At 44.7% G+C, this 22962-nt stretch overlaps 1 protein-coding gene across 1 annotated transcript in view; it reads right to left on the bottom strand.

Moving 5' to 3' along the window:
- Nucleotides 1–22962, bottom strand: part of LOC149356529 (uncharacterized) — a 57159-nt gene that overhangs the window by 4629 nt on the left and 29568 nt on the right. Inside the window, exons 6-7 of the mRNA XM_089576367.1 lie at nucleotides 13279–13396; nucleotides 5315–5357 (exon numbers count right to left, since the gene is read on the bottom strand). Of these exons, the coding sequence (XP_089432493.1) occupies nucleotides 5315–5357; nucleotides 13279–13396 (161 nt within the window). The remainder of the gene's footprint in view (nucleotides 1–5314; nucleotides 5358–13278; nucleotides 13397–22962) is intronic.

Here is a 22962-nt window from a genome sequence, read left to right as displayed (position 1 = left end):
AGGAGTCTAGATAGTACTACGAGAGCACCATTACACTACCCCTTACCTGGGAATCTTTTCTTCTTTATTTTTGTCTTTATTGATTTTCATTGCAAATAATGGAGATGGCCGAGATAGCAGCTCGAAAGGCCCTCGGCCGCCTTTACATTCAGCAGCTCGGAAATGCATGGCATACTTAGTACATCGTGACACTTTCACTAATAAAGTTTACAACGAGATAATGGTAACCTAAATATGCAAACGATGAACTTGAAATTTGCAGATTGCCTCTCCTAGAGGAAAATATTACAAACATATAGCAAGACACCGCGGTGCCTCAGTGCATATGGAGCTCGGCTGCTGACCAGAAGGACGCAGTTTCGATCCCGTCCGCGGTGGTCGAATTTCGATGGAGGCTAAATTCTAGACATCCATGTCGTGCGCAATATCTGTGCATGTTAATGAACCCCACGTGGTTGAATTTTTCGGAGGACTTCAATACGGCGTCCCTCATACCTTGGGTCGCTTTGGGACGTTAAACCTCAACAAAATTAAGCCCATAACGTAAAGATATAAAAACTGGCCAATGTTTGAACGAACGTCTTGGAGAGCACGGCAGCACCTGTCGATTAGGTACAGGAAAAAACCTGGTCTTGCATGTAAAAAAAATGCACTTATTGTTCACCTTTGTTTCAGCGAACCACAATAATTCGATGGGAAAAGACTAGACAAGAACGCGAGTTTCTCCAGACATTTCTAATCAAAAAGAATGAGCTGACCTGCATTAGTATTCCGTCCGTAGCTATCACCGAGAAAGAGTGCCATTTTTTTTTTGTCGGGTATTTGAATCATGGCCTTACTTTGCATTTTTTGATGTGCGCTTCCACAGGAAGGTGGTTTTAAGTACGTGGCTGTGCCAATAATAAATCAGTTGTAAGTCCAGCGACTGTGCGTATTTCCTCTAGTCGTGGGTGTTTTTTTCGCCGGTTCCTTTTCCTAGAACACTTTAACCAACTGGCAGGCAATTCTCTCTTTAGAAAAATAATGAAGAGAAAATATGGTATATTTCATACAGTCATAATTAAGTATAGGACTGTAGCGAAGGTTTCATTTCTAAATGGTTCATGTTTCGGATGCCAATGCCTATTTCATTTAGGGCGTTTATTAAGGTTTGCTGCAATTTGTCCTATATAAAATAAGGTTGAACATTTCTCTGCGGCGTGTACTGTAAGCGGGCACATTTTTCAGTGCATTGGCAATTTCCAGTAAAATTAAGCTTATTTGTACTGAAGTAAAACCTCCCCACTTGTCTGCATGTGTAAAGGGCGTGGATTTTTTCTGTGTAGCACTTGTCGAAGAGAGGGTAAGTGTGTTAAGTATAGGAAGCAAAATAATACCCAGCGCCCTTTTCTGCATGACTAATATGTTACTAAGATTTGATTGTGCGGTTTTACACCATACTTAAAGAAAGTAATTATTGTGCGCGGCAAAAGAAGCGTTGTATAGTAGTATTTTAACAGCAGTAGGGAAAATGTCTGTATTGCGACATAACCTATGAACTGTTATGCTCAGGTTATTGAAGGCTCAGCCTGTGTGGTCATCCCATTGTGAGTTGCTGGACAGGGTTATCAGAAGAATTTGAATTGTGTTCACGGCCTCAATATGCATAGACTAGAACATTAGAGTGTAATGCTATCGGATTTGTTTATCTTGAGTTCGACATATTAGGGCATTGGGTTTATTGCAGTTAACCCTCAGGCAATTTGTTTTGAACAAAACAGAATGCCTGCGAAGAAGTTCATTTGTTATTCGCATTAATTGCGTGCTATTGTGGAACGATAAGAAAATACTTGTGTGGTCAGTATACAATACAAATTTTGCTTTTTGATAAAAAGGTACTTGATAATTGACGTAAAAACTGAAAAGAAGCGGCCCAAGAGCACTTTCCTGTGGTACACCTGACATTATTTCTTTGGTTTGCAATATTACTTCAGTTATTTAGACAAATCAGTGCCTCATTTAAAGATAGGAGGATAAGAATGCGAGCCCTGCACCCCCTATGCCTTACTATTCTAGCTTGTTGAGAATAATCTTGTGATTGATGTTTTGTGAAAGCTTTCAGCCCAAGCGAAGAGCCTCCTCCTCACCTCTGCAGAGGCACAACCCACCAGCCACCCTAAATCTGGCGCCCAACCTATGCCTAGCTTCACCCTCCGTCGCCCATCCGCCAAGCTCCGCCCTCCAGAAGCGCCTATGAGCCGCAATCCACCTAGAACCAAGCATGAATAAGCCTTTATGCAAGTCAAAACGGAGCAAGCGGTCCTCTGCCGCACACCCTTTTTGGGGCAGGGTATTCAACATAAAACTCGGAGCAAATGTGGATCGGAAAATATACAGAATCCTCACTTTTGGCAACGGTGGCAAATTCGCAATGAAAAGTATAGTACTTTACTCAAATGATGGAGTTGGAAATAGCAGGCAGCTGTTAAACGCGGCACCGTACATATTGAGGTCAAAGCCTGGATTAAAATCTTCGTAGCAGCTACAAATTGGTATGTTTTTGAAGAGAGAATTAATTTTCATTTTTAACCGTAAGTGTTCGATACTTTTGTTGAACAAAATCTATCCCAAGGCTTGCGCAGCTTACGCTGCCTCTAAAAGAGGGTGCGCCAGAGGACAGCTGCTCCCTCTTAATTCCTATGTAGGCTAATTCATGTTTAAAGCATGCTTGCACCCTCCACAAGGCCTCCACCACAAGAACCCAACGCAACACCAGCAGGAAAAAGCGGCAACGAAACTGAATTGAAAGGTGCAGTCAGAATACCAGCTTCTCTGCAAAAGCATCACCCTCGAGCCACATTCGCCCACCACCCCACCACCATAGGCAGCCAGCTGCCACCCGCCAACACAACCTTTTATGTACTCCTGCTCAACCTCAATCTCTAGAAAAACTTCGTAGCATGCGTGAAGCCTTGGTTTAGAGTAAAAGCATAAATAATTAATTGAGGGTAAATACAAATACCCTCGCAGAACTGTGGCATCAGACGTTTGACCTCCCCGTTATTTTCATGCCGATTTCTTAACTTCCGTCTTTTGAAAAAGATTTTGGAATGTTAGTGCACAGGTAACTTTATATGCAAATGGGGAGTTCTTGCACTCAGAAGCTATAACTAGTACTAGTTTGCGTTGTGATCTATACGACGCACGTATTTACTAAAAAAATATGAAACTCGGTGCTGAAACATGGCGAATTTCAAGAAAATCCACAATAACAAAGAATTTGATTATTTAAAAAAGAAGGGATTGTTTATATTTTTGTTATGTTCTAATCATGTTTTCAGCCTTGTATAAATATTCATTGGCAGCATCAGCAGGTGCACAATATTTCCGCTGGTAGATGAACTTGTAAAAATTCTCTTCTTACAGGCTCGAAACCCTTTCTAGCTGTGAAGAAACTCTCTTTATGAACTTGTTTAACCCCTGAGAGTTCACTGCAGTGGGGCGCGAACAGGCAATGCAATATATGCAGCCCCCATAATCTGCACAATAACAGCACAACCGTGAAATAAAGCAGGGACTTAAGTTCGCGTAACTTATGCCGGTATTTGCATTTCTGGCGCACAAAACAGGGGACGACATATATCGAGGAGAACCTAGAAGTTTTCAGACCTCGTATAATAAATGCGATATTCCCGCCATACTAAGCGATGCTTAATGCGATATTCCCGCCGTACTAAGCGATGCTTGGGGATGTGGTAATCCCACTGTCTCCCCCATCTCCCGCACGAAATTTGCAGCCTCGTCTTACGGTGCAGCTCAGCGGCTCTACTTTCTGCAAAAGGGAGGCGCTGTGCTCGGAATGCAGGCCGAAAACTGCTGCAGTGCAATACGCTTTCAGATGTTTTCGAATAATCACATCGTGCGAAATACCTTGGCAGAGTTGAAAAAATATTCGTACAATCTTTTTCTTACCGTCATCCCAATTTTTTCAGCTCTGTACATTCTTGAAGTGTGCTCCAGGGTAATTTACGGACGTAATACATGTATCCATGATATTTATAATTTCCAATATAGAAGTGCATAGAATGCAACTTAAACTACTTGTGATTATCTAAGGACCTTCACATTTCGATAAAACTTCGGGCGCACAATAGGCACCAAAGATAATCTCCTAGGGCGGCGCACTTTGCTGCAACTCTCGCAGATGGACCATGCTAAATTTCTAAGTTCTGGCCATACTTTCCCTCCTCCTTCTATGGTGACCATCCTCTCGACTGTTCCCGTGGCAAGCACCTTCCTGCTGCGAATTACTTCTCGCTCACCAAACCCTCCTGTTTATACGTAACCGCCCTGCTCCTTCTTCCTGAGTAACCACCCTCAGATAGGCTCCCGTAGCAGCCACGCCCTGTATGCGCCGTAGTGTCTCACCATACCTTCCACTTTCTACTATAACCACCCTCTCGTTGGGGATTCATTCACTCCCGTCACACCTTCCGTCTTCCGCGGTAACCATCTTGTGAACGATTCCTGTGGTAACCACCTTCCGGTTAGGCTTTCCTATCCTCTCGCCATACCCTCCTTCCAGGGTACCCTCCTTCGCCATACCCACTGGGTGGTTCGCGTGGCACCCACCCACCGGTTACGCCTCCTCCCACGGTAACCATCCTACGGCTTTATTTCCCCCTCCAGGATACCTCCTCCTTCCATGATAACCAACCGCCGGTTTCGGATTCCTCCGCTCACGTCACACTATTCACCTACCACGGTAACCACCTTCCAGAGCAAATACTGGTTCCCGTGGCAACCATCAACGGGCTGCGCCTTGCATTCTAGTCGTACCCTCCTCCTTCCACGGTAAACACCCTCCGGATGGTTCCTGTGGTAACCACCCAGCGGTTACGGCTTTCTCCACAAAATCGTAGCCTCCTACTTCCGCAGTAACCACCTTTCGAGTGGTTCAAATGGCAACGCATGGACTACGACCTACTACTACGACGCGAAACACAGGAACGGGATCTTAACAGACGCCGCTGTAAAATTTTTGATGTTGAAAGACGGCATTAGAAATTTAAAGCAGCACACAGTAAATTTTTGTGGCGCACTTGGTTTTCTATAGTGCTTTAATTATTTGTTTCAACTATCATTTGACGGCGTTTAGGTTCAAATTCATACAGATAGTACTCCAAAGGTATCCATCAGCTCAGTCCAATGACGACTTGAGTACGTTGTAGGGCGTAGGTCACTGCTGGCAAGGTAATTTTACAGGCCGGCTGAGAAAGCAGGCTCTAATACCACCTTCAAGTGCACCTTAACGAATCCTTTTGCACAAACTTACCTTCCAGTGTTTGATGCGGCTTCATCTTTAGGCTCTGAAGAACCTATAAGAAGTAAGGAAACAAAATAACAAAACGCAACTTTAGGCACCTGCGGTTTCTTTCGACAACCACGTTCTATAGACGTGCGTTACGAAAATAATGGGCTATGTGATCCCAGAACCTGAAAGGGACATGGCTGGATTATGCAGCACACTGTACAAAATATGTAAACCATGGATACACTTGGAGCCCCAAAAGTGTTTACTGATGAGCTACTTTGCTATTGAGGCTCCACCTGCTATGGTTTGTACAGCTGCACGGCCGAAAGCCTCTCAAACATGCTGTGTTAGTATGCGCCTTTGGACCCAAACGCCATGAACAGCGCAAAACATAGAGAGGGTTTCGGGCATCATCACTGATAGGAAGTTAATCGGAATATCAGCTTTTACGCATTATAAGGATTACATAAGGATTTTACAAATTGTATTAAAGTCTTTTTAAACATGCCGATAACGAGACTTACCACAGGGGCTCTTCTGTTTACATTTTAATGTAAATATGCTTGTGTCACCCAGAGCAGAAGACACGCTCCGAGTGACGTGCTGCTCCACAAAGGCGCTGTGACATTTTGGATAGCTCCTCTACGACCAAAGCACATGGCATACCCCAGGAAGCAAGATTGTTCTAGCACCCATTTTCTGCTATGCTCTCCAACGCGTCACGGCAATGTGCGAAAACACATCGAGCCAGGTGTTGACGAAGCTGAGAGCTTAAGACCTAAACTGAGATGGACACAGCCAGCAGCATCCATTCAAACCCTACGGGATACGGGCTCGATATGTACCAAAACGCACACTGGCAAAAAGTCCTACATTTATCAGGTTCTCGCATTTACCAAAATAGCGGACCCAATATTAGGTTAAGCCTATGTATGGTGAGCACTATTTCCTAGTATCGGTACTGAGAAGTAGAAGTAAGCTCTAAACATTCCAACCAAACTACGTCACAAATATCCTACAACTACTAAGGCATTCTCGATACTTTGTTATACCGTACTTGAATGACCCATAGAGCGTCTTTCCCAATTGTCTTACGCAAAATAGAGCGTACAAGTATAGAAACTCTTCCCAACAGTAATAAATTTCCGAAACAGGAATAAAAACATGAAGCAGCGTCACTGGACAAAACGGACAGGAAAACTGCTTAGGAGGATGTTTAGAAGAAAGCCCCAAGGTTGTGTAGATTTCTAATAATGGAGTAATTACTCATTGACATGCACCCGAGCGCAGCCATGCGGCTACAAAGGAAAGCTATACAGCTTTCTGAGAAACTTCGTAGTTAAAGAAGAAATCGTCCTGGTTCGAACCCGGGACCACCGCTTCACCTGAGCAGTAGCTCTACCAATTAAGCTAACCGGGAAGGCAAGATTATGGTAGGGCGAGAGCTAATTGATCAATAACTCGAAGTGGGAACTGTGTTGGTCAAATGTGTTGGTCAAACATTTAACCAGCACAGTTCCCACTTCGAGTTAATGATCAATTCGCTCTCGCCCTACCACCACATTTGACCAAAACAGTTCCAACTTCGAGTTATTGATCAATTTGCTTTCGCCCTACCACCATATTTGACCAGCACAGTTCCCACTTCGAGTTATTGATCAATTCGCTCTAGCCCTACCGCCACATTTCACCAACACAGTTCCCACTTCGAGTTATTGATCAATTCGCTCTCGCCCTACCACCAGATTTGACCAACACAGTTACCACTTCGAGTTATTGATCAATTCGCTCTCGCCCTACCATAAGCTAGCCGTCCCCGTTAGCTCAATTGGAAGAGCGACTGCTCCGGTGAAGCGGTGTTCCCGGGTTCGAACTCCGGACCAGGACGAATTTTTTTTTAAGTACGAAGTTTCTGAGAAAGCTGTATAGCTTTCCTTTGTAGCCGTATGGCTGCGCTCGGGTGGATGTCAATGGGTAATTACTCCCTTATTACAAAGTCATATATTTATGCGTCTTTCGTTTTCTCGAAACTAACTGAAGGTTTAGACTGCATGAAAATGAGACAAAACTGTGAACTAGGCTGTCTAATTTGCTTCTTGTAAGCGGGCCCTTTGTTCCTCTTGTGGGCTGCTCTACATTACTTTTCTCTATAAGTTTTAGCGCCACAGTTCTCCTGCCCGTGTTCAGGCCCGCAGTCGTGCGCAGCAATGCCCGTTTCGATTAGCCGCAGCCAAGCATTTCTACTGACTTATCGCCAGCCCTTCCTACTCCCACCCTCTAAACTGCTCTCAAGAGTGCTACCATTGCCAGCGGAGAGCTTGCGTCTCTCTGCTTGGCACATTTCGCAATCGCTGTTCTATGACGTGTCCTGTTAAGGGCTCCGGTGGCTGTGCGTTCTCTTTTGACATTTTCTGGCACCTTTACATACAGCTCTTCTACACCCTGATCACTCAGTGCCTGCACGACTAGTGACATTCCAGCTGATTAAAATGTTTTCCGCAATCAGTGACGACTATACAGGGCGGTTTAGTTAGAAGCACCTGAACTAAAACAATAAGGTTACTTTATGTAGATATATTTTAGTTCTGTAGCTATATCAAGGGAGACGGCGGGAACCAGGTAAGAGGTAGAATGATTTAATTGGTTATCGACTTAACTAACCACGTTTATTAACAACCCTTACTTTGTTTCAGAGGACATGTTCCCTAAATGTGTTTTAGAGGACATGTTGTATTTGCAGAATTGGAGCTCGTCCTCTAAGCAGTAAAGCAGAGAAAAAAATTCCTTTCATAAAATTTTAAGTGCGCGTTATGGCGCGAGAAAAAGGCACCTTCGCAGGCGGCTGCATGAAATTATACAAAATCTCGACACTGCAAATGAGTTTCAGTGCCTTATACATTTCGCTATTGAAATCACTTTTGTTAATCGCTAGCTTAAGTAAACTTGCTTATTTAAAAAACCTACATAACGCAAGTTCTTATAGAAGCGAACGTTCCTACCATGGTTGATTGACAGCACTCTTGAAGTTGGATATCTTTAAGAAAAAAAATAAAACTACCAACTTGAAATTCTGAACCACAAAAAAGAGAATTGAATGCTTACGTCCCAGCAGCTAAGCAGCGTGCCCAGATTTGATGGAAACACTTTATTGAAGTTGTGCCTTACTGGGAAAATTACAAGTTGAGGAGTAACATGCCAACAAGAAGCGGTACTAGAAGCACACAACTTTTACAAGAAACTCTCGAAATGCTGCCCCTCCGCCGCAACACAAATCATGTATCGCTCATGTACCCAACCAGGCACCCGCCCTAGCATTGCAGGCTAAACTGCAGCGCATTCTGTGATGATCCTCGCCTTAAGATCTTGTGCACTGGCAGGCCCATCAATGAAAACATTATTTTTCATGTACCTGCGCAGAAAGAAACCTCGAAACCTTGGGGGCAAAGGAAAGAGGATGTTAGATCCTATCTCACTGCAGTGGAGTTTTTCCGCAGCTATCAAAAATAAAAAATAGGTTCTCATAGGTATCACAAATAAGAAAATACACCTCATTAGGCAACCAGAGATGAAACTGAAATTTTCACAGACAATTCCCTGGAGAATTATAGTGTATAGGAACATACCTTCTCTTGGCTGACAGAAATAATGTAGTGCCTGGCACAGAACACATGGAAGATGCAAAACGCAAAAAAAAAGCTGAGCAGCACAACCAAGGCGTATCAGCTAGACTATTGAAAACTGTTCTTATAATCCACAGTGGAAGCCTCACAATTATTACAAACATTAAAATCAAAAACTGCCTAGGTCGAATAAAAATTAATAAAGGAAACAAGACAGCATTACAGTCACGTCTTTTGTGCAGCCAAAAGAAAAATGCCGCACAGTGTATGGCACAGCAAAATACATAAGTAAAATGGCTAGCATAAAAAACATTTTCGTGATTAAAAAACGTGAACTGTTCACATAATGTTTGAATCGACAGCTTTGCACTGCATAATATCAAACCCAACATAGAAGAGACAGCAATACCAAAAATAAAACGAATGCCACTACTTATCGGTGAAAAACTAATTGTCAGCAAGAAAACATTGGCTCCTTTATCTGGAACAGATCAAGATGAGCGAAAACTTCGTTATGCAAGCGAGGAATCTAGTAATAATATGAGTCCAACGACGCGGCGCACACGAGACGGCCGATAAGAGCGCTGGTACCGCACCTACTCCAAGGAAAGGAGAAGGAGATGGTTGGAGACCGCTTTTCTTCGCGTGACCTCTCCCTAGGTTTACCCGCCCATGACAAGTTGCCCTGCGCCTCGCGTCCCGCCGTTAGCTTTCCTAGGTCCACCCTAAACTCGCCGAGGCAGCAAACTTCGAAAACGGGAGCAGAAGCGGTGCGCGTGCGGACTTCAAGCCACGCTAAAACAGGCTTGGAGGCCGCGAAAACCGTCTTCTAATGGCCCTTTTTTCGACGTCCGAGCTCCTTTACTGCAGGAGTGGCGCCAGCGGGCTTTTTTGCGACGCGCGCCCGCCATTCTTGCTGCCAGTATGTCGGAAAGCCTTCCTTACGCAGCACTCGCATTTACTTAACCAGCCAAGCTGCTGTTTAATATCAGTTGCAATTTTAATTACCACACGACCGTTTGTGTCTCCCTGCTTTCCTTGAGCAGAGGCGCGACCGCAGTATGCCACCGATAGCGCCGCCTAAGTGAAGCTATAATGAGGCACCCATCATGACATGTACTTCCGGCGCTTTCTCTCTTTGTTACCAAACAACCATATGCAAAGAGAAATAACTACACACATCTTCAAACATCATTATTTCGATGGAAATAAATGGCATGATCACCTGCGGGCTTTATTATTGGCCCGCCAGTGACTTGCCACCACTGCCGTTTAATTAATACCTGCCTTGGACTTTAAATGATGTAATTCGTGCTGCGAAGCTGCTCTCCACTTTAGAGATACTTATTGCAACCGGAATGCTTCGTACAACTGCACATGGCCACCCGATACTAGTGAATGACCTCACGTGGATACCGTGGCCGCCACTAGTTTTCGGCGCTTCAGCAGTAATAAGCTTGGTACCGTAAGGTACAAACGAATAAAATACGAACACTGTGCTATAAACACTAATGAGAGAAATTGAGAACACTCTCTCCAGTGGGCTTTAAATAATGACGGGTAATGCGGGTTAAAGCCGTGACCATTCCCTTCCTTATTTCTGATTGATTATGTTTCGCTTTTGGCAATGTTAATGCGCAAAGGCAACCAAAACGTGAAAGCTTCATTTAGTTTTGAGAGCGCCTCGCTTGACGCCATGGTGACGTTGCAACGCAGTCAACAGTTTTATAGTTAGCAACAACCTCTTCAGAACAGTGCAGTAACAGGCGTTGATAGAATCGGCGGGACACGCGGGACCCACGGGCCTGCCCGTGAGATACTGCGATTAATAATGGGGGCGCAGGTTTGTAAGACACCACACCAAGGCGTTATGCTTGCCAGTTTTGATGCATACGCCCTTCAAGATTCAGCTAGAGTAACTTCCGAAAATATCAGCAGGTTATTCTCAATCCACTAAGCGCCCCACATTGTCGCTTTATTGATATCCTTTAAGCTGTGCATACATTGGCAAAAAGTACGATGTTATAAAGCGCAGGCATGCCGGATGAACAGCATATGACGTTCGCTGCAAGAGCTAAGGCAGAACTTGGAAGACTGACAATATTCAGAAAGCTTTAATTTCCTCATAACGGAAGGCACATGGCTCGCCGGCCGGTGGCTGCTTGTTTGCAGCGCGAATAAATGCATTGCAGCTGCTATAATATTCAACATTTCTTTAAAATGTGCCCACTTGCAATGCTTCGTCCGCTTTTCGTCTTCGTCGATGCTGCGTCAACCAACGAGCGTGAACAGCGTCGTCTGCTGGCGCGAGCTGCACGACGGGATTGCACCGCGCTCCACCGTCGGTCTCCACGGCGGCGCGGTGGCGCGCACGCGTGTCGTGCTCGTCCCACGCGAATGTACGGCACTGCACGAGTGGCATCCAGCCGAACGTGGCCACCGCACGAGTGCGTAGAAAACTCCACGAGTGCCGTCAGCCGAAGACACCTATAGCGGCATTAGTACTAGCCATCATCATCGTCATCATCATCCTGGCTACGCACACTGCAAAAACAAGAACTCTCCCATATCTCTTCAATTAACCCTGTCCTGTGCTAGCTGCGGCCATCCTACCCCCACAAACTTCTAATGTCATGCACCCAACTAAATTTCGGCCGCCTCCTGCTACGCTTTCCATCTCTCGGAATCCATTTCGTTAGTCTTAAGGACCATCGGTTACTTTGCCTTCGCACCACAAGACGTGCCCACACCCATTTTTTTCTCTTCATTTCAACTAGCATGTTCCTTGACCCACTCTGTCCTCTTCCTGTCTCTTAACGTTGCACCCATCATTTTCCTCTCCGTAGCTCGCCGAGTGGTCCTCTATTTAAGTTAAACCCTTTCCGTTACCCTCCACGTTTCGTCCCCACAGGTGCGTACCACAGGATATAGCTGGCATATGCATTTGTCTTGAGGGATGCTGGTAAACTACACTTCATGGTCTGAGAGAACCTGCCAAATGCGTTCCCCCCCATTCTTATTCTGCTAGTTATTTCGCTCTCATGAACCAAATCTGCGGTCAATATCTGCCCTATGTAGACGTATTCCCTTTCCACTTCCAGCCCCTCACTACCGAACGCAAACTGCTGTTAGTTTCCGAGACAGTTAAACATTAATTTGGGTTTTCGCATATTAATTTTCAGACCTACTGTTATGTTCTCCCTATCTAACTCATTGATCATGCTTTGCAGTTCATCTCCTGGTTGACCTAGCAAAGCAGTGTCGTCTGCGAATCGAAGATTACTAGATTATTCTCCATTTACTATTATCCCAAACTCTTCCTATTTCAGTAAGGCATGTTGACGGGCTAGTTGCTTTTGCATCTTGAAACTTGGGGAAAAAAACCCACCTGGCGCCTGTCCGTTGTCTCCTCGTCTCTTTTTGTGTCCTTGTGAAATTATTTGCGCCTAGGTGGGTTTTTTTTTCTCCCCAAGTTTCAAGTTCCTAATTCAGTTCTCTGATTACCTCCTGTAAACAGGCGGTAAAGAGCATTTGCTAGGTTGTCTCCTTGCCAGACACCCTTCCTTATGTTATTGCTAGCCAATAAGAAATAACTTCGTTTGTTGCTGGAAGCCCTTACGTATTATGCAAAGTGTCTTCCTGCATTACAAGCTTTGGCTGACCCACTTTACAGGCCAGTACTTACCTGTGGCGGAAGTAAGATGCCTTGTCTCTGCTGTCGCCCACTGGGTTTAACAGGTTATTGTGCGGCACATAGAATTGTGTCTAAGAAATCCTCAACGTAGTTTTCTGACTTCACGGTGCGCCTGTGAGGCCCTCTCTTCGTTCAGAAAAGCCCCGTAAAAGTCCCGTTCAGAAAAGCCCCGTACTGAAGTCAGAGAAAGGATTAATGACAGAGGTAATACAAAACCAAAATTAGTGAACCAATCGGCTAGTATGAAGGAACTTTTGCATTAGGTCTGCCTTCTTTGCGTGCACTGCTGTGTACTATGCCTACATCACAGTGCCAGATAAAAAAAAGCAAAAAGCCAAGACCAGAAAGCGCACTCCCTCTTTGGCAAGGTGAAGCTGAATAGATAAATCTTGTGCGATTGAAGGTAGATTAGCCGCCGCGGTGGCTCAGCGGCTATGGTGCTCGGCTGCTGACCCAAAAGACGCGGGTTCGATCCCGGCCGCGGCGGCTGGAATTTCTTTGGAGGAGAAATTCTAGAGGCCCGTGTACTGTGCGATGTCAGTGCACGTTAAAGAACCCCAGGTGGTCGAAATTTCCGGAGCCCTCCAGTACGGCGTCTCTCATAGCCTTAGTCGCTTTGGGACGTTAAACCCCATAAACCAAACCAAACCAAACCAAGGTAGATTACACACCTTCGGCTCAGACGTTGGCTGGGGTGGCGCTTCAGACCCGTCCTGCTTGAATAGCCTCCGAGCAGCGTGCTGCTGCAGTGTTGTCTTGGGCCGGGCTCCACCATGCGAGGCACTATCCCTGCAGTGGTGTGAAGACGTTCAGCGGCTGTGAGAACCAGGCCGCGAGAATAGCTGCCCTTCCTTCCCATAAATAGGCAGCATCCCCTACCCTACTGCCCTCCTCTCTTTCCTTGCTCCTCTCGCTCTTTTTTGAACCCTTGTGCCAGAAGAAAGGTCGCTTCTTCGTTAACTACCCCCTCGACAGCGCGCACGGCGGCCGTGCCAGTGCGGTGACATAACCGCCCGATCATGATCCTATGGAGATGGCAATTCTGGTATTCGTGGAAGCATGTGGCGAATATCGAGGCTAGATTCTCTGCCAAAAACATCCATTATCACACTGATATTGAAAACTGAAAATAGAAAGCACGCCTCTGGTGCAAATACGCTTTTAAATGAGTAGTTTCAGGCACTTTCAAATAATTGCAGCACAAGTTGGCTATCGGTTTCTTGTACTATAATCATTTTCACGTCCATTTCAGTATGCTTTGCGTTATACCTTTGAAATATCCAGAGCTGCCGCTTCGTGTAGCAAAGTGAGTAGCTTCCTACATGCCTAGAATAATTTGGAACATCTTGGAGGAGAAGTCTTGGAGGAGTAATTTGGAGAAGTCTCACTATTATTCCCTGCGTGTTTAGATGTATCCAGAGCCTTATATTAGGAACAACCAGGCATAAAAGTTTACCGAAAATACCACAAATTCTTCCGAGTTTTACATCATGGCCTTGTGCCGAGTACATTAGAGATTACGCGAGGCCTATGAATCGGAGCTTGTACACCCAGAACACAACAGTACTTCTTAAATGGGAAAAACATGACAGTCAGCAGGAAAAACAGATACTTCAGAAAACTTCGTGAGGTAAACAAATATTGAGGGGTGGTATATAAGTTGAATGATATTAGTAAAATTGGTCTATGAGTGACATCAGTAGGAAATGAGGATGCGTTAGTGTGCATTTGGCGCGCACTACAGAATGACTTCAGGATTATTACCTTTTTAGCGAAAGCTGTTGTAAAAATCACTACAATGCCAGTGCACAATTACGGGCCGAAATGCGAGCGAACACAAAAAGGACTGAGACCTGCGAAAATATGAAAATTCGCAGATGTTCAGGACCCGGAGCAGTACAAAATGCGATAGCAAACGCTTAATCCACACCGATGACAATTCCATTTTTTGGTTCAAGTCTCCCGCTGTTTTGTGTGATTGGCTGCATCTTTTTAAAAGGTGGAAAGCAGCGCAAGCATACAAGACTGGGAAGATGAAAAATACAGACACGCGTTGTCCACGTTTCCTTCCTCTGTTCAACTGGGCCAACAACAAGCCTTATTATAGATTTGCGGCACGCCTCCAAAATGGTGTTCCTTCATGTCAGTAAAGAGGCGACGCATTCAAATTTTGGCCTGCAAGTGTAAGTGCTCGTCTGCTGCTTTTGTACTGACTTGCGCGCAGATGAAAGATGATGAAGACGAGGACTACGAAACCACAACGCGAGGGACCGGCAGTTTAACGTGCAGGATGGTGGGTTTCGGCGATAGTGTACTGATGTAATACAGCAGCCAGCGAAGTTGACCTTTTCGCGCTCCACAGGTTTCTGTTTCTTTCTCTTCAAACGCCGACTTCAAACGCCAAGCAAGAAAATAAATTGAACAAAAAACAGAAAATGGATACGAGTTCTGAGAAAGCGCGAAAGGAAGGTGGGAAGGAATTTTGAAGCCAATGGTTCCTGAGAAATGATAGGAGGTGCAGGGCATGAGGTAAAAGTAGAACGACAAATAAACCAAGTGGAAAAAGGAAAGGAGGAAGAAAAGAGGAAGTGAGGAAGGAAACGATCGGGCGGGGTGTAGGGTTAGGGTAATAGACACGATAAAGTGGTGCTATAAAGTACTGAGCAATGCTCTGACCACGTGCTAGAGCGCCTTGAACAATGTCACCAGTACAGGAATGTGCCTGAGGGCTACGAGGTTTCCTCTGAATATGTTGATCCGTGATGGTTGTAAGGGTTTAAATCTGTGGATTAGGAATGTCTCTCTCTATTTTCTATCCCATGCATATTCGAAGCCTGAGTGAAGAATGAACAGTTTATGTACGTCGAAGCTATCACCCGTTGATTAAAATGCTCCGAAGCTGTCTTCTCTGCATTCTTTGCTGCGTCCGCTCGGTTGTAAATTATTCTGTGGCTCACTGATTGCCCGGTTTCTCCGATGTCTTGTTTCTGACAAGTGGAGCATCGAAGCATGCACACAACAAACGACGCGCAGATAAAGCGAGTATTAATATCGAAGCTGAAGTCGCTTGCCGTGCTTTTAATAGTAGTGTCGCTCTTTAAATGCATGCGTGTCTTGATTCTAGGTCGAGAGCATGAGCACACTGTCGACGGGGGTTGCTTATCGAACCTAGCATGTCCTAGTCTATCTTTCAGGTTTTTGTTCCACCTGAATGCTACCCTTGGTGCGTCAGGTAATACTTTCTCTAGACGAACGTTGTTAGTGGGGTATTTCCGCAGAATATTGTTTATGTTCGGAAGGGCGTTCGAATATTTCGCTATAAGTGCGGCAGGCCACCGACTGTAAACTTCTGTCCGTTCTTTAAGTACATCGTATCGTTTTAGAGCGGTTGCTTGTTGAAAAGCATTATTAGGGGAGTTCCCGGGTGTTTTTATTGAGTAGAGGTGTCTCAAATAGTCGCCGCCATGGTTACACATTCTTCTTCGGCGCTTTGCCTGTACTATAAATATGATTTCCTTACAGTGTCTAGGATGATGGCTAGGGAGATCTGAGTATTCCCACAAGACCACTAATATCCGACAGAAGTACGGCGGTTATCCCAATTCGGACTTTCGGATGTCCGTCGGAAATCCAATTTTTTGCCCAAAGTCAACCCCCGGACGTCCGTCGGACCATCCGATGAAAAACCGCGGATTATGTGCAGCTTACAGGACGGACGTCCGAACGCGGACGTATGGACACTTCTCGGAACAATGCAGGGTAGCGTGCATATCCAGGCTGTTCAAGCGGTTACGTACGGTTTTTGCCGCAGGACGTCGGCAGGCGACTGTAAGAACAAAAATAACTAGCAAGAGGTGGAAAGAAAATTCATGTATTGCACGAGAACGCTGTTTCCGAAGCGATAAACAGTACAAACAATATACACTTACGGCAAATTACATAATCACAGCAAACACAGCAACGGTGGTCTGTCCACGTACAGAGTTGAGCACGTTTTTCTAGAAGTCTCGAGCGGTGGCATGCAGTGTTAATAATGTGAAATTTATGCAGCATAAGGGTGAATAAATTCTACCTGCGCGCGGTTGAAATGCTATGAGTCTGGAGTCGAGCGTGTATATTATTTCTCAAATTCAGTACCTTTTCCGACAATTCATTTTATTTTCTCAACAGAGCACCGTCGGAGCGCTCCAGAGAACTGTGCTCACCCTTCGCGCATTCCAGATGAGTTACGATGTGGAGGCTAGGTGTACGGACGTCAGACGACACGACGCAGGCAAACTTTTTCTAACTTCGTTTTTTTTTTTTCAATTAAAAGTACCACTTGACGGCACCATGCTGCATTTTCACACATTTGCTTCCCTTAAGTAACCACTCTCGCAAGAAATGTTCCACTGCCCTGCTTATGAGTACAGCGAGGCATAATGGCAAATTGCCTCTTTCTCTTGCTGTCGAACGTTCTTTGCCGAAATTAAATGTCACCTCTAGATGCGCGAGGTACTCATTCGTCGACCTCAAGAGCCACATCATCGGCGAACAGCGCTTGGCGACGAAAAATAATCCTGCTAATCGAGCGCACGAGCACACATCCACAAAGAACGCCAGCCATATTTGTTATTTACTTCAACGCAGCTCGGTATCACCTTTGGCTAGTTTTGGCTAATTGGTGACGCCACCGTTGCCGTCTTATTCTTTTACGCGGGCCTTTCTTTTGCTCTTAGGAATAAAAATAAAAATAAAGATTAACAGGGTGCTTTTAAAGCGTTTACAATTATAGTTTAATGTTGGTAACCACTGGGAAATTTATGTTAAGTTAAAAGCAATACAGGATACAAGGTTCAAGTCAAGTGTAGCGAATATTCGATAAAAGCAAACAAACATGATGGCCAGGACAGCAGCTTGGGTATGTTGGTTATTCATTTGTGACGGAACAGCGCAAAACACCGGGACAAGAGAGAGCGCTTGTCTCTTGTCCCGGTGTTTTGCGCTGTTCCGTCACAAAAAAAAAAGAAAAACATGATGGAGCAGAATTAAAGCGCTTTAGAGTACCGGGGCACTGCACCAAAATCAATCGTTCGCGTTGTTCGAGGCTCGTTTTTTGTTTATTGCGTGAATTCACCCATTGGTATACATTAAGGCTCGATGCTGAGACGCATATGTCCACATGCGCACATCTGGCGGGTGGTTTGTGTGGCACCTGTGTCTGCGTAGATGTCAGTCGCGCGCAACACGAAGTCCGGAGTAAGCTGTCAAAAAGCTAACCATGCTTCCATGGCTGGAGTGGGGCAGAAAGGGCATGTCAGTGGAGGGGTGTATCATGTTTAGGATGCAGCACAGCGCCCACTTGAATTCTGAGTGCAGCCTCCACCCAGTGAGTTAGACCACCGGGAAGGTTACGTCCACGTGGTGGATTTATTGAACGCGTGTAGCGGCGCAGAGATTCTCTTTTAGAAGGTCTGTGTCTCCATATAAAAGGTGGCTTGCTTACACGAAAACAAGTCTTCTGCTTGACAAGCAGCGCCACCGGGGACGTTGATTGGTTGGTTGGCCTCAAATTGGCACATACCCACTACGGGGGAGTGGCCAAGACAGAGGGGGTGAGCTGCTGGAAACAGGGGTGTTTATAGAGGGGGAAGAGGAGTACTTGTAGGATATTGGCTGACATATTGGAGGACGCAACGACAGGGTACCTGCCGAATGCAAACAGAGCGCGGCGTTTGTGTTCAAGCGACTGTGCTAAAGAATACAATGCAGACACCATTCCATGTACTGCTCCTGCAGCTTACAGTTAGATAAGTTTTTCGACTGCAAATTAGAGGTGCAAAGCACAAGTAATAGACTAGATGCCGCCGAGATAATTCGAGCTTCTAATAATAGGAGTCCGCATTCGGAAGTTGTCTAATCCTTCCCGCCTCCGCCAGCAACCAGACACAAAATATACTGGTTTACTGCCGACTGGAAAAGGGATTTTTCTATTCTGCCCGTATTTCAAAATTAGTGCGAAGAAAGACGCCCCTCGTAAGCCCACTGAAAATCTGGATTCGGATGTCAGTTTTCGGATCTGATTCGTCCTTCCTTCTGATGTCTGAATTCGGCGTCGGACATACGGACCTTAATCGGACGTCCGTACGACAATCTTGGCCATCTGGGTTGCTGTTGGTCTGTAGGCTTCTTTTAGTGTGTGGTTTCAAACAGGCTATCTTCTAACCGGACGGGAAACGACTTGCGCTTAAGGGTACAGGAAGGTAAAGTTAATGCTAAAGCGGAATCAATTAAGTTCTGACACGAAGGTTTTTACAGACTCAGACCCTTGTTACCATACCATATAAACGTCGTCTATATAACACATTTACATGGCGGTTTTTCGAAAAATGAATTTAGAAGTTTAGACTCCAGTAACCTCATAAAAATCTGCATAAGTCGTTGCGAACGGAGTGTCCATACTTGGTCCATATACTTGGAGGTAATAAAAAGATTCGAACTCAAAATAGTGGAGGGTGCGTACCAACTGAAGTAGCACGGTAAATACTACAGATTTATGCGGCTATGGATTTTGAATTAGAGCGATCGAGAGCACGTCGATCCCTTTAATTATGGGAATATTTGTGTACAAAGTGACGGCGTCAAGTGTAATCAGTATGCTATCCGGTTGGACAATGGTTACATCATTAAGCGACTCCATTATTCGAAGAAATTGCGAAATACCTGCATGACTGCTCAGGGTTCCACTGAGTAATATGCTTTCTCCTAATCAATGAAGGATATATATAGTGTTTAGTTATATTATTTACATTTCCCTATCAGCTGAATGATATTGTGAACATGGTCAACGAAGTAGAGAGATGGACGAAAACTCGTCTGGTCGGGGTAAATCATAATATCGCGAAAATTTAAAAGCGAAGGATTATCGAGTATCCTTTATGAAAGCCTGCCTGATCATTCGGTCGATTGAAAGCGGTTACCTCAGTAAATAGTTTGAAGGCAATGGACAGTAAGCCAATCAGTAAATAATTTTCCAGGTACTTGACGTTTCCTTTCTTATAGATTACGATGATGTTAGCGCTCTTCGGAGAATACGGTATGATCGAGGTCATAAGATATTGCCCATAGAGGGTGGCTACATTTTCTAGCACAATCTTTCCGTCATCTTTCAACACATTTGCTTATACCTGATCCTCAACAGCTGCATTTCCACTTTGCAGTCCTCCTGAAGCAAAGGAGGTCAATCAAAGCATACAGGCACGATAGGACGCGGATGCTCGGTTCGCTGGAACAAACATCAGCTGGCTGGCTAGTGAGGAAACGCAGAAATCAGGTATTTTCCTCGAACCTGCACCTCGCAATCTTTTTCCATGACCTTATTTAAATAAGAGAAGCCTAAATTAAGCCATTTCCAAATTTAATGAAGATAGGAGAATATTCTAAACAGACCTTTTTCTTTGCTTGTTTCTTTCGACTTTTCCCTACGAGAGGCTCTCAAAAATGAGGGAAAAAGGATCTATAGTGGCCATGTGGCAGCGCCGTGAGTGTGGGCGAGCACCTGGTGTGCGCTTGGATGTTAGTTCCAGGATAAGTATTTGGGTGGAGGAGAAAAATATTCAAGAGTACCTGGGCTCTCTATCTACCAATCATGCTCATTGATACTAAGAACTGCGTTTCGAAATAGTGTTCCAATGATACCACAATGAGGCAACCGGCACGATAGGATTTATTTGTAGTTCAGCGTCCGTAAATCTACCGCGGATGCCCAGAGGTTTCCTAGTCTGATAGATTGCTGCGGCACCCTTGAAATATTTTATATTTTATTGGAATGCATGACGGTACTCCTTGCTATATGTCATTTCTTCTATTTTTTTTATCAAACATGACATAAGTTGCCTAATAGCAAAACGAAAATCAAGAAAAATATTGTCGCACAAAATACAGACGAACGGCCATGAGAATAAGAAGACCATTAACAAAATTGGTGACCGAAATAAACATGATTTTATTTGATAGGTTTGAGTGCAATAATGTGTGACGGGCAATTAAAATCAGATTATCACTGGAATTACAAAAATGAATTAGTTTCTTGTGATAAATGAAATGAGTCATGTTTTTTCTTCAAAAATACTAGTTACTTTCTACGTGGCGCTCTCGTTTTAATTTTAAAGTTTAAAGAAAGCTGCTAATGATAAGTACAGCTACCTTTTTGTCGATGATCAGGATAGGGTAAAAAGATTGGCTTTTCTGAGATGCCGGTGCACGTCAATGCCGAAGCTTAATGGTACCTGGTCCAGAGTAGCACAGGCGCAGCACGAGGCGCCAGCCCGAAGTGAATAAGTGCTCCTAAGCAGCGTATCCAGTACAACATTTCCAGTAAGAATAGCCAACTCATCCAAAATGTCACGTTCCCAAGGCGTCTCATTAAAGGATAGAAGTAAACCCTGCAGCTCGAGGCTCCTCGCGTTGTTTTGCGCAGCAATGCGTCCAAACAAGGCATGAGTGTTTCATCTGCCGGTCACCTAGGCACGCCACAGAAAGCTACCCGTCTGACGTCGACGTGCTTAAGAAGAAACGCTGGCCGGCGAAAACTGGCAGATGTTTCAAGTGCACATTTAAACGTCAATAACCGAAAGACTCCCACCTTAATGAATGGTATTTGCTGAGTTAAACCACGTGCAACCATACCTACACCCTCAACCAAAGGTGCACCGCAACAAGTGATATGCAAATATTCTCTCTGAGCAAGTGCCGAAGGAAGTCTTCGAGACCTTGTGCGAGTAGCGGCAGATTGCGGAAGCCTTGTTAGCCAGCCGTATTATGTGCTTCCGACATCGGGCAACTGCTTACGCTTTTGACGCAGAAATGGTATTCCTCAAGAGACCAGTATCTACAGTGGTCAACAAATAGATATATCACTTTCGTGAACTTAACTTTTCGTTTGCGGACTAAAATGTGCACATGAGGTTGGTGAGGCGACAAAACTGAACTTTTTAAACAGCCACAACCAGTGTTCATCATCATATTAAAGACAATTTGCTCCCTCATCCAGTTTATCGAAGGGCTGCTTTCTACGCTGCGTGAAGGTGGCAGCTATTATGTTTTTAATACTAAATTAAGCAACAATTTAAATAATGCCTTTTAACAATAACTCAATGCGCCAGTTTTACGCACGCAACCCTTTTTCATCGATCACTGCTTGACAGCGCAGAATCACGGCGTCCAGGAAATCTGTCAGTGAGCGTGTAGTTCATGTTCGCCGACTTTTAAAGCAGTTTCTCGACATTCTGCTAGGCGCCCCTGGCTTTTTTATCCTTCGGACGATGTGCAGTTGGTTTCCACAGACATTGAACTTAAATAATCAAGTAGACCAGCTTGGGCACGGCATAAATTTCATCGTTCATTTCTTCATCCAATTTTTAAGCGTAGAGGAGTACTTCTTGTCCTAATTCTGTTGAAACACATATCCAAATCACAGATTCTCGCCAACTTATGGATACAAACATTTCCAAGAATGCCTGATCAACCTTTTTGCTCATGGTACCTTGAATTCAGTGAAGGAGAGAAACTCCAGGAGTACAGAATCAGCCCCTTGCCATTAGGTTCTCTTGTGTGTGGTTTAAAGTGCGAATTTAAAAAAAACGATATCAGGCAACATATACGATGATTCCTATCATTTCTGCGCAACAGTCACTTCGTTCGTCTAAAGAAACCACTCTTTTTACTAATCTATCAAAGCCAGGTGCTCCTTTGCCTACATCCCCCTGAAATCTATTATTTTCAAAGATGTGCGGGGTTCGAGCGGATCTCCTATTGTTTAGTTCAGCACAATGAAACAGGACGTCTCACAGTTCATGGAGTTGCTGTACAGCCGGATAACGTAAGCCTCACGCGAAACATGTCTTTTGCGACAGCTTCGTTGGTCGTTCTGGAGTGTCTCCTGCGAAGATCGAAAAATCAAACCTCCTCTAAACCTATACTGCAAGAAATTTTGAGAAGGATGGAGTGCCCTACTCTTAGGTTCCTCGAGAGCTGACGGCGCTCCATAGCAAAGTTGTGGCCGCGGATCATTGCCATTTCAACAGTCTAGATGACGTAATGCTAGCCTCACACTAAGCCTGCTGCGAGTAAAAACATCCAATAATACATGAAACCGCAGAATATGTCAGCTCAAAATGACAGCAAGTTAATAATACCTTACTAAAGACGAAAAATGGATGCAACAGAAAGCACCGATGAAAAGGACAAAAATAGAAAACAGACTGAAGGCGAAGTCCCCCCTCTTCCTCAACAACTACTGGCGGAAGAAGAGGGCAACATTGCATCATAATAGGTTCAGAAATAGCGTATAGGCATTTTATATTCGTTATGTTTTC

This window comes from Amblyomma mixtum, chromosome 3, assembly GCF_055824585.1.
Source record: "Amblyomma mixtum isolate Tamu chromosome 3, ASM5582458v1, whole genome shotgun sequence".
Classification (NCBI taxonomy): Eukaryota; Metazoa; Arthropoda; class Arachnida; order Ixodida; family Ixodidae; genus Amblyomma; species Amblyomma mixtum.
The sequence above is the reverse complement of the archived record's forward strand: the minus strand, read 5'-3'. Positions and strand labels throughout refer to the sequence as shown.